The sequence below is a fragment of the Saprolegnia diclina genome, assembly GCF_000281045.1.
Source record: "Saprolegnia diclina VS20 unplaced genomic scaffold supercont1.31, whole genome shotgun sequence".
In the NCBI taxonomy this organism is placed as follows: Eukaryota; Oomycota; class Saprolegniomycetes; order Saprolegniales; family Saprolegniaceae; genus Saprolegnia; species Saprolegnia diclina.
Genome location: NW_008246098.1, coordinates 410,153 through 420,577, shown reverse-complemented (window position 1 = coordinate 420,577; position 10,425 = coordinate 410,153). Strand labels below are relative to the sequence as shown.

The 10,425-nt window shown below is 54.1% G+C and overlaps 6 protein-coding genes across 6 annotated transcripts in view; 4 read left to right on the top strand and 2 right to left on the bottom strand.

Annotated features, from left to right (window-relative positions):
* SDRG_09731 (hypothetical protein) overlaps positions 1 to 53 on the top strand; it is a gene marked incomplete at its 3' end in the record, with an annotated part of 2,191 nt that extends 2,138 nt beyond the window's left edge. Inside the window, exon 3 of the mRNA XM_008615681.1 lies at positions 24 to 53. Coding sequence (XP_008613903.1) covers positions 24 to 53 — 30 coding nt within the window. The remainder of the gene's footprint in view (positions 1 to 23) is intronic.
* Positions 54 to 88: 35 nt separating this feature from the next.
* SDRG_09730 (hypothetical protein) lies at positions 89 to 496 on the bottom strand (the record flags this gene model as incomplete). Its single annotated transcript, XM_008615680.1, has 3 exons — positions 89 to 93; positions 148 to 390; positions 439 to 496. The coding sequence occupies 3 exons, from the start codon at positions 494 to 496 to the stop codon at positions 89 to 91; spliced, it is 306 nt and encodes a 101-aa protein (XP_008613902.1).
* Positions 497 to 669: 173 nt separating this feature from the next.
* SDRG_09729 (hypothetical protein) lies at positions 670 to 1,059 on the bottom strand (the record flags this gene model as incomplete). Its single annotated transcript, XM_008615679.1, has 1 exon — positions 670 to 1,059. One exon carries the CDS (start codon positions 1,057 to 1,059, stop codon positions 670 to 672), a length of 390 nt encoding a protein of 129 aa, XP_008613901.1.
* Positions 1,060 to 1,566: 507 nt separating this feature from the next.
* Positions 1,567 to 3,559, top strand: SDRG_09728 (hypothetical protein). Its single transcript, XM_008615678.1, has one exon. It carries the CDS (start codon positions 1,570 to 1,572, stop codon positions 3,517 to 3,519), a length of 1,950 nt encoding a protein of 649 aa, XP_008613900.1. The 5' UTR covers positions 1,567 to 1,569; the 3' UTR covers positions 3,520 to 3,559.
* Positions 3,560 to 4,741: 1,182 nt separating this feature from the next.
* SDRG_09727 (hypothetical protein) lies at positions 4,742 to 6,774 on the top strand. Its single transcript, XM_008615677.1, has one exon. The coding sequence runs from the start codon at positions 4,776 to 4,778 to the stop codon at positions 6,723 to 6,725; it is 1,950 nt and encodes a 649-aa protein (XP_008613899.1). The 5' UTR covers positions 4,742 to 4,775; the 3' UTR covers positions 6,726 to 6,774.
* A 1,461-nt stretch (positions 6,775 to 8,235) lies between these two features.
* SDRG_09726 (hypothetical protein) lies at positions 8,236 to 10,231 on the top strand. Its single transcript, XM_008615676.1, has one exon. It carries the CDS (start codon positions 8,240 to 8,242, stop codon positions 10,160 to 10,162), a length of 1,923 nt encoding a protein of 640 aa, XP_008613898.1. The 5' UTR covers positions 8,236 to 8,239; the 3' UTR covers positions 10,163 to 10,231.
* Positions 10,232 to 10,425: the final 194 nt, after the last annotated feature.

Below are 10,425 nucleotides of genomic sequence, written 5' to 3'. Positions count from 1 at the left end.
AAGTCGATTTTTCGACGCTCGAGTGGGCAAGAGACGACACGATTGACCGCTAGCCATTGGGAGTGGTGGCGTGGCGGGTTAGCAGGGACTAGGCTAGAAGCAAATGGCTCTCTCGCCTACTGTTGCGTCGATCTGGACGGCGAAAACTCAACTTCCTGCGCTGCGCCGGGAAGCATGCGATGACCTGCGACGCATGCATTCGCAGCGTGTCGACTGCCTGCCACGTATCGAGCGAGAGCGGCAATGGCAGCGCGAGGAGGCGCAGACCATCCATAAACACGTCACGGTGAGAGAGCCAGGCCGAAGCGCGCAGGGACGGCCAGAGGTCGGCGACAGGCAGACGCTGCGATAGCGCGAGAAAGCTCACGAGCGGCGCAATGAGGCTGTCACCTGGCAACGCTCGTAGCAGGTTGTGCAGCGTGTACGGGCAGCGTATACAGCGCGCAATCGTGGCGATGACGCCGGCCAGCGACGCGACCTGGGCTGCTGCTGCCATCCTGCCTGGTCAAAACCGATCCCCGTAGACGTGTATTCATAGCCGACCTCACTCTCTGTATGTCGTGTAGATAAACCAGTCTGTTATGAGACGTCCTGGATGTCAAATTAAGGGTGTCGGCTATTGAAAATAGAAAACGGATGCACCCCTGTTGGCGACACGGTCAGTCGGCGCTACGAAGAGGGTCGACGCCGAAGCGCTGCGACCTTGTCCGCAAACGTCAGTTGTGCAATATCCATAGTTGTCCATGACAGCGACGGAACGACGCACACTGGCGACACCGCGCGCAGAGCCTCCATGACGTCGGTATAGAACGCCTTGCAGGCTGTCGACGTCGCATAGACCTCGATCTCGGCAGTGGTAAAGTTGTCGTAGACTATGAGCTCATTTGGACGAAGACCGAATTGCGTCGCGCAAATGTGGCTATGGGCGCGGCGGAAGGTCGGTGCGAGGGCGCCATCCAGAGCACCGTCCGCACAGTCGGCGACGGACGGCGTTTGTTCGATCGTCGCTGCCACCACGCACCACATCACGGGCACACGACGCCAGAGTCCAAGCACCATTCTTTGCCTCAAAATGCAAAATGAGTCCGAGGCGAGGCTGCTAGAGAGGCAGCTGCGTGTAAAAGCTCGATCCCGCCTTTCCCCTAACCCGCCGCGGGGTAGGGTACGGCGTCGGTGACAAATGTACCAGGTTCTAGTAGCTAGCTAGCAGTTCTCTATCTCGCCGCCCAGGTTCACCCAGACTAGATATGGCAAACCAAAAATCTGATGCAGCGCATTGGGATAGGACATATAGCTTGGTGCGAATTAAGCCGGTGGCTCCACCGTCGACGCCGCGGCACCTGGATGACGCGCCCCGGTCGGCGACGTCTGTGCGAGAGACGCGATCGTTCCGGACTCGTTCGATGTTCTCTGTTCTCAAGGAAGATCACCGCCTACTACACCTACTACCGCCTGTGCAACCCGTACGGTACTGGTTTTGGTGCCATAAGAGGGCGCCCAAGCCGCGAATAGTCGCGTAACCGATTTCATCACAAAAAGTACAACCCCCAGATCCCTTTTTTCTCATTCATGCGCAGCGCCGGCAGCTCCCCGATCATGCCCATTGGGCCGACGATCGGCGGCGCCGCAGTCACGAGCGCGGCGTCGCCCCGTCTCCAACAGCTCTACCGCGCGGTCGTCGTCATCATTGGCGCTTGCGTGCTCGTGCTTGTGGCCTTTGATACGATTGCCAACAACTGGTCCTTGAACGACTACATTGGCAACGGCAACTGCTTCAAGACACCGATCGCGACCGTCTTGGATATCTCGGGCGTCTCGGCGTCGTATCGGTTTCGCCTCGACCTTGCGCTCGAAGATGTTTCCCAAATCGGAGGTTGGATGCTCAACTACACTTTGAGCGAGCTGATCGGTGCCAACACCGACTACTACGTTGTCTCGGCCGGCACGTACCAAGTGCCCGCGACCACAGATCTCTGCAGCACGTTTGAAGGCGAGTACCTAGTCGACCTGCGCGCCGACTCGTTCAAGATTGCCGTCATCACCAACTCGATCACGTTCATGCGCGGCAGTGCATGGAGCCACCTGTTTACAAAAGACACGTCCGAGAGGCTGGCGACGTCCAAAATGCGCAGCAATGAGCTCTTGGATTTGGGCTATGTGCCCACACGCCTCACAGTCGATCTGCGCTTGTCCGACCCGTTCAACATTGCCAATACGTCGTCGACCCAACACGTCATGATGAGCTACTACCGGATCTTTCCGCGAAGCTTTTGCAGCGGGTGCACGCCCGTGGTGGAGCTCGGGCATGGAAGTTGCAACTTTACCGTCGTGTACGACGACGCCACGGCCTCCATGACGGTGCTCCGTAGTGCGAACGTCGACATGTCGACGTACAAACTCGGGTTGATGCTGCCAAAGTCGTCGTTCTCGTCCGCGGCGCACTACCTCAAGGTGATTGCGATTGCATTTGCGATCGGTGGGTACCTCGGGAGTCGCAAAACTGTGCAGTGGAAAGAAGTCAACCATGCCGAGGCCGACTCGATTTTTGCCAAAGTGTTGCGGACCGTGTCGCCCAAGTATTTTCCGTACCCGAGTTTGGCGCTTCGCTTTGGAATGTTTTGCTACAACTCCGACTGGTTTGTGCTACTCTTTGCCATCAGCACACTGCTCGACATGGGCAACTGGTTCGTCGCAATGCGCAACATTCAATTGTACAACAAACTCGTGCCGCAATTTGGCATTTCGCTGCAGCTCTACGCGCTCTGCGTCCGTCTCTTGTGGATCAACTGTCTATTTCTCAAAGTACTCAAACTCGGCTGGAGCATCCTGAGCACGGCGTCGTACAATGGCGAGAGTCGACTCATGGGCTACTGCAACTTGTCGAGCGTCACGTTCTTGTATCTGAGCGCCGCGCTCTTATTTTACGTCCCGGCGTTTGTCGAGTACAACAACAGCGTCAGCATCGAGCTATCGTACACGTCACAGATCCTCGACCCGATTCATGTCGATGCCTTTAATGGCTTTTATCTCCGCTGCATCCCGTCGATTGTTGTGCTTTTGGTTGTGAATGTTCTCGGTATCACGACGCTCGACCATGTCTTTCGGTACAAACACTGGGCGTTTCTCGCGAAAAATTCGCTGGCGCGTCAAGCCATCTTCAACAGCAGCTCGATCGTCTGCGACTACCTCGATGATATTGTACCCGATCCGGACGTCGACAGCCAAGGGTCGCTGCTCATCTGCAAGGCGCGCCGGCTCAGTACGCTGCAGTGGTTTTTCATGAACCATTTGCGCTGCTTTGGGCTGCCCGAGAAGGAGCTCCGCGCCAAGAAAAAAATGATGCAAACTTCCACCGCGATGACGTCGACGTCGAGCGAAGATGTCAAGGGCAACAGCAAATGCATCGTTGCGCAAGACAGCGACGGCCATGTTCACTTGTTGGATGGTGGCTTGAACGATGTGACGGCACTTGTGTACAACATCAAAATTCTTAAAGACTCGACCGTCGCGATTCAGTAGCATATATATGTTTTCAATGTTAACAACAACCGTGAAAAGTTATTGTGATTGTCGCCGCGCGACTTTTCTCTGGGATGGGAGCGAATTATTTAGGTACATGTACACTGTCCTCGTGACTTGAACCAAGCGACAGATCATTTATCCAAGCTCGCGCGCGACGAATGGGGCTTGATGTCCCAACGACGGATAACACCCCTCGCTGTCGTTGGGCCAGCTCTAACTCATTTTACGTTAGGGAGATCTCGGCTGCCGACGTCCGACACACGTAAGTACACACATGCAACTCGGTAGATGCAGCATTTACCAGAGCATTTACTATGAGTCTACATGCAAATATTTCAATCCAATCAGTCAATCGAGCAATCAGTCCATCTGCCTGTTGTTCAGTTAGTCGTTAGTATGTTAGTTAGTTAGTCGAGTAGGTAGCTAGTTAGTTAGTCAGCCAGTCAGTCAGCTCCAACTTGTGTGCCACATAGCTACGAAGCATTGTCGCACTTGGATATAGTTCCCACGCAATTGCGATGTGGTTAAAATGAACGGTGAATCCACCACTGCGCTTTGCGTCGAAAACTCTGCTCGGTACTTGGAAGGTCGGGTTTCGGGAGCGAAACTCACCAAACAAAGCCCGATATACGTCGACTCAGCGACTACTCGACTCGAGTCCATGGCTGAAGACGGTCGTGCTCTTTCCGATCGATACAAAAAGCAAGAATAATGCAGGGGAGTATTGCGACGCAGCGCGTTGAAACCATTTTTAGAGCCAAGTTGCGAAACCACTCTTATTTCAGAGGTCGGCTCCCGTTAAAATCAAGCCACCCCAACGACCACTCCCCCCCGAGGCTGGGCGGCAGTACGCCCTTTTCGACCTCTGACGACTCCATGCCCGCATATCGAATATTGTTTTCGTGGCTCATGAACCACCGCCATGCCCTCGGCTCGGGGTGATCGTTTCAATCACAAATGCACGTCCGCGTAAAAATACATGGGGCTCCATAGTCGTGCGTTTTCATGCTATGGCCATGGGTTGGTGTCCAAGGAGCGAAAGGGAGGCATCGCGCCCTGTACTTGCACTAGACAGGTCGTGCAACGACACCTGACAGTGTAAAGCTGTGCTCCAAGTACGCTCACTTTCTTTTTCGGTTTTTAGTCGCGCCGATTGCGTGTTGGCGTTATTAATACATGAAGTGCTACAAATCTTATGCTAGGAATAGCCCACAATGGAGCAGCCTGCAACAGCCCTCACAACGCATTTTCCCATGCCCACCAGTGGCAGCACCGCGATTGTACCCACGGGCCCGACGGTCAGCGGCATTCTTGTGCCAAGCGCATCGTCCTCCCGTACCCAGCAGATTGTTCAAATCGTTGTCACGGTTCTTGGCACGATCGTGCTCGTGCTCGTTATCATTGACACGCTGGCCAACAACTGGGCGCTAAACGACGCGATTAGCAACGCTCAGTTCTTTCGCACCCCGATCGCGACCGTCACGGACTTCTCGGGTCTCTCGGCGGCGTACGCGTTTGCGCGCGAGCGGGCGCTCGCTGATATTTCGCAGATCGGCGGCTGGATGCTCAACTTGACATTATCCGAATTGGTCAGTCTCGAGACCAACTACTATGTCGTGTCGGCTGGCGCCTACGACCTGCCCGCGACCACAGACCTCTGCAGCACCTTTGAAGGCCACTACGATGTGAATCTGGATGCGGAGCGGATCAAGATTGCGGTCGTCTCGAGCTCGGTCACGTTCGTTCGAGGCAGTGCGTGGAGCCATTTCTTTACAAAAGACGCGACCCACGACTTGGCGACATCGGCCATGGGCAGCAGCGAGCTCTTGGCGCTGGGCTATACAGCAGCACGTAATGTAGCCGATTTGCGCCTGTCGGACCCGTTCAAGATTGCCAAGAGCGCCCAAACGCAGCAGATTGTCATCTCGTACTACAAGCTGTCGCCACGGAGCTTTTGCAGCGGGTTCACGCCCATCGTCGTGCTTGGCCACGGCAAATGCAACCTCACGCTTCTCTACGACGACGCCACGTCCGTGATGAAGGTGCAGAAGAGTGCCAACGTGGACAAGTCGATGTACAAGCTCGGGTTCATGCTGCCGCAATCAAAATTTTCGACTGCGTCAAATTACCTCAAGGCGATCGCGATCGCGTTTGCCATTGGCGGCTACCTCGGGAGTCGCAAAACTGTGCAGTGGGACGACGTCGACCTGAGCGTCACCGACTCGATTTTTTCGAAACTATTGGGCACGATTTCGCCAAAGTACTTTCCGTACCCGAGTTTGGCGCTGAGCTTTGACATGTTTTGCTACAATTCCGATTTGTTTGTGCTGCTGTTTGCAGCGAGCGTGATTCTGGACATGGCCACGTGGTACGTCGCGATTCGCAACTTGCAATACTATAATTCGCTCGCGCCTCAATTTGGTGTGTCGCTGCAGCTCTATGCGCTGAGCATCCGTCTCTTGTGGCTCAACTGTCTCTTTTTAAAGATGCTCAAACTCGGGTGGAGCGTTCTGAGCACGGCCAGCTACAGTGGCGAGAGCCGTGTCATGGGCTACTTCAACTTGTCGAGCGTCTCGTTCGTGTACTTGAGTGCTGCGCTTCTCGTTTTCGTTCCATCGTTTGTCGAGTACAACAACAGCGTCAACATCGAGCTCGACTTTGGCACCGAGATTTTGGACCCGATTCACGTTGACGCCTACGATGCATTTTTTATTCGCTGCGTTCCCTCGATTATTGTCCTCCTGATCGTCAACGTCCTCGGCATCACGACGCTCGACCATGTCTTTCGGTACAAACACTGGGCGTTTCTCGCGAAAAACTCACTCGCACGCCAAGCCATCTTTAACAGCAGCTCGATCGTCTGCGACTACCTTGAGGGTATTGCGCCGGACTCTGACGTCGGCGGTCACGGGTCGCTGCTCATCTGCAAGGCGCGTCGGCTCAGTACGCTGCAGTGGTTCTTCATGAACCATCTGCGGTGCTTTGGGCTGCCCGAGAAGGAGCTCCGCGCGAAAAAGAAGATGCTGCAGACGTCGTCCGTGACCATGTCGACGTCGAGCGAAGATGGCAAGGGCAACGCCAAATGCATCGTCGCGCAAGACAGCAACGGCCATGTTCACTTGTTGAATGCCGGCTTGAACGATGTGACAGCGCTCGTATTCAACATCAAGATTCTCAAAGACACGTCGGTCGCGATCCAGTAGATGTTTCATACCAACATGCTGTCTATTGCTCTCTTTCATACAACACTTGCTTTTTATTTGATTTCAGTTGTCATGATCGCCATTGACGGGATTGAGAGAGAGCCTTGGGTCTCGGGACAGAGCTGTGGTGGGGTTGGACATTTCCAGCGAAAGATAATAGGATCCTAAATGATGGTGAACCTTTTTCATTGCATAAGCTCGGTTAAGGGACGACATCGTAGTTGGCAACGACGGGAGTGCGATTCGCAGGCACGAAGTTGGCGAAGTCACTTGTGTTGTGCGCTAAAACAGACGAGCAGGGCGAGATCCGGTTGCGCCGGCAGCGACACTGCAGCACCTCGATCGGCGATGTTCTGTCCTATGTATACAGTTGTACATTGCTCGAGATACTCTTATACAAACTGTACAAGGTGGTGGGCACCAGTGAAATGTCGAGGAGATTGTATTCTGAGTGAAAAGTGTTGTGCATGTGGACAAATCGTACCTTGATGTAGGAATTAGCTCCCTTATCCGGATACTAGGGTCTCCGAAGACATTTTATTCAGTGGCTATTATTCAATAAAACCACTCGAATGTACTGACATTTTCCATAACGTTACCTCAAAATCATGGATTAATCATGGATACTGTACGAAAATGCTGCGAAATGCTCTGGATCACCACATATGACTGCATGACGATAAGAGCAAACGACTATACTGTAGTACTCTCTGCGCTTGTGTATGTCGCTCGCCCACAACATCAACCAAGCTCCGTGCCGGGCACTCGTCGCGTGGCACCGCTGACCTCGTGAGGGTTTGCGGCACCGGATGACCGACACGGTTCTTTGCCGTCATCATGTAAAACTCCTCAAACCGCTAAGTTTGGTCAGCTGAGCGAGTGCCGGCTTGAAACGCCGAGCGCGCCATCACCCACCAATCGCAAGCACCGCAGGCACGTGCGGCATCTTTTCCTAGAAATAACCACTACAAGTCCGAGGCGGGAGCTCTGCATTGCTATAGGTGTCAGCAGCATCGATACCTAACTAGTCGAACTAGTCGGTATACTATTGGCCAACGCCGTGTTGCGCAAGACATTTTATCTCGTACAGCACGTGTAGGACCATCTTGAATGGCTTGGATCGTGAGCCGTTTCATCTTCCCGCCAAAAAACATGGCGGGACAATGCTATGCTGTCAACAATCGGAGGATCAGTCAGGATGGTTTGGTACACACGGCTATGGCATCGAACACCAGACGCAGTGCATTCTCACCACGCAATGGGCTGAACATGTACATTGTAGTATGTATCGCCGTATCTTGGCTGCTCTGTGAACCAGCGTTGCGCCACGGTCCTTGTGGTACTTCTGGAGAGGCTTGCTTCTTTGTGGGTTAAATATAGCGACCTACAGTAAACGAAGGTGGGACGCTTTTGACGGATCGCACGTTGGTCGTCCCACACACATCATTTGCATCACGCTCCTGCCACCAAACACACTTTGCAACGACCTTGGTCGGGCAAAATCGACGCGCACGATGGAGCTGCCGGTGCTCCCTGATGGTCCGTCCAAGAGCGTAGTCGTCCCGATCAAGTCGCGTCTCTGTGTGCGCAAAGATGTTTTCTTTCAAGCCGGCGTAAGTCTTGTCGGGCTCGCCATCATCCTTTTGGTTGCGACCGACACGATTGTCAACAACTGGGCCGTGAACGACTACCTCGGGAACGCGTACCGCTTCATCACGCCCGTCACAGACATGACCTCCGTCACCGACTTGGATGGCACGTATACGTTTATGCGCGGCGCCGCACCCGCCGACATCTCCCGCATCGGCAACTGGATGCTCAACTATACCATGAGTGCCCTTGCGACCAAGAGCAGCGACGTCTACATTGTGTGGGCCGGCTTTTTCACGATGACGCCCGCCATCAACTTTTGCCGCGCATTCCAAGGCGAGTACGTGCTCCCAACGCTCACCAAGCGCCGGCTTGGCCTCGCCGGCAACACGGTCACGTTCTTTCGCGGGTCTGCGCTCACGCACCTGTTTACGGACGACGCTAGTGTCAACTTGGCGAATGGCAGCATGACCACGTCCACGCTCAACGCGCTCGGGTACACGGCGGGTCGGCATCTCGTGGACCTCCGGCTCACGACCGAGTTGTCGTTTTCCAACAGCTCGACGCCATCGTCCCAGCGCCTTTCCTTTTTTCGCGTGAGCCCAAAGTCGTACTGCACGGGGTGCAACCCGGTGGCCGAGATTGGGTACGGAATGTGCAACATCACGAGCGTCTACGACGTGAGTCGTCAAGTGCTGCGCATCACGAACGCGTCCAACATCCTGGGGTCGGACTACCAACTCGGGATGATGCTGCCCCACACGAGCTTTTCGTCGGCGTCGCACTACGTCAAGGCGATTGCGATTGTGTTTGCTGTTGGCGGCTACTTGGCGAGTCGCCGCACGGTGCAATGGAAAGAAGCCGATGCGTCAAAATCCGACTCGATTTTTTCGAAAATTTTGCGCACGATATCGCCAAAGTACTTTGCGTACCCGAGTTTGGCGCTGCGTTTTGATATGTTTTGCTACAACTTCGATCTCTTTGTGTTTCTCTTTGCGACGAGCGTCGTGCTCGACATGGGCAATTGTCTACTGTTTTTGCGACACATTTCCGCGTACGCGGCGCCCGCGCCGACGTATACGCATACGTTTCAAATGTATGCGCTCACGACGCGCATGCTCTGGTTCAACTGCGCGTGCCTCAAGCTGCTCAAGATCGCGTGGAGCATCGTGAGTACCGCGACGTTCAACGGCGAAAGCGTCCTCATGGGCTATCTCAACTGGACCAATGTCACGTCGCTATACATTAGCGGCATTGTACTCGCGTACATTCCGACGTACATTGACTATAGCAACAGCGTCGCAATTGACATCAACCACGTGGTCGAGAACCTCGACACGCTCTTTGTCGACGCGCTCGACGGCTACTACTTGCGCACGACGCCGGCGATCGCTATCGGCGTATTGGCCAACGTACTGCTGGTGACGCTGCTCGACCATGTGTGGCACCGCGGCCGGTGGCGCCGGCTTGCGAAAAACTCGCTCGCGCGCCAAGCCATTTTCAACAGTAGCTCGATCGTGTGCGACTACCTTGACGGCATCGAGGTTGACGTGGACGGTGCGACGATCATTCACTGCAAGGCGCGCCGCCTCAGCACGCTCCAGTGGTTTTTCATGAGCCATTTGGTGTGCTTTGGCCTCCCCGAGAAGCAGCTCCGGCTCAAGAAGCGCATGTTGCAGTCGTCGGCGACCACCAAGGACGAGTCGAGCACTGGCAACGACACCAAGTTTATGGTCCTTCAAGACACGGACCACAATGTACACCTTGTCGATAATGTCTTCTCGGACGTGACCGCGCTCGTGTACAACATCAAGGTGCTCAAGGACACCATCGTGACGATCCAATGATGTAATATCTTCTGCACTTTTCATACTCTGCACATTACGAAATATAGATTCTGTATTCCACCACGCAAACAGCGTCTTTCATATAGGAATTCCAATGCGATGCCATTCCTGCAGCTTCAATCCTAGCCAGTGAGGCCAATCCAAATTTGCCAAGGTCAAATCACGAAGCTATCTATCTATCTATCTATCTATCTATCTATCTATCTATCTATCTATCTATCTATCTATCTATCTATCTATCTATCTATCTATCTATCTATCTA

Coding starts and splice junctions, on each gene's coding strand:
- SDRG_09728 (XM_008615678.1), top strand. CDS start 1,570: ATGCGCAGCGCCGGCAGCTCCCCGATCATGCCCATTGGGCCGACGATC.
- SDRG_09727 (XM_008615677.1), top strand. CDS start 4,776: ATGCCCACCAGTGGCAGCACCGCGATTGTACCCACGGGCCCGACGGTC.
- SDRG_09726 (XM_008615676.1), top strand. CDS start 8,240: ATGGAGCTGCCGGTGCTCCCTGATGGTCCGTCCAAGAGCGTAGTCGTC.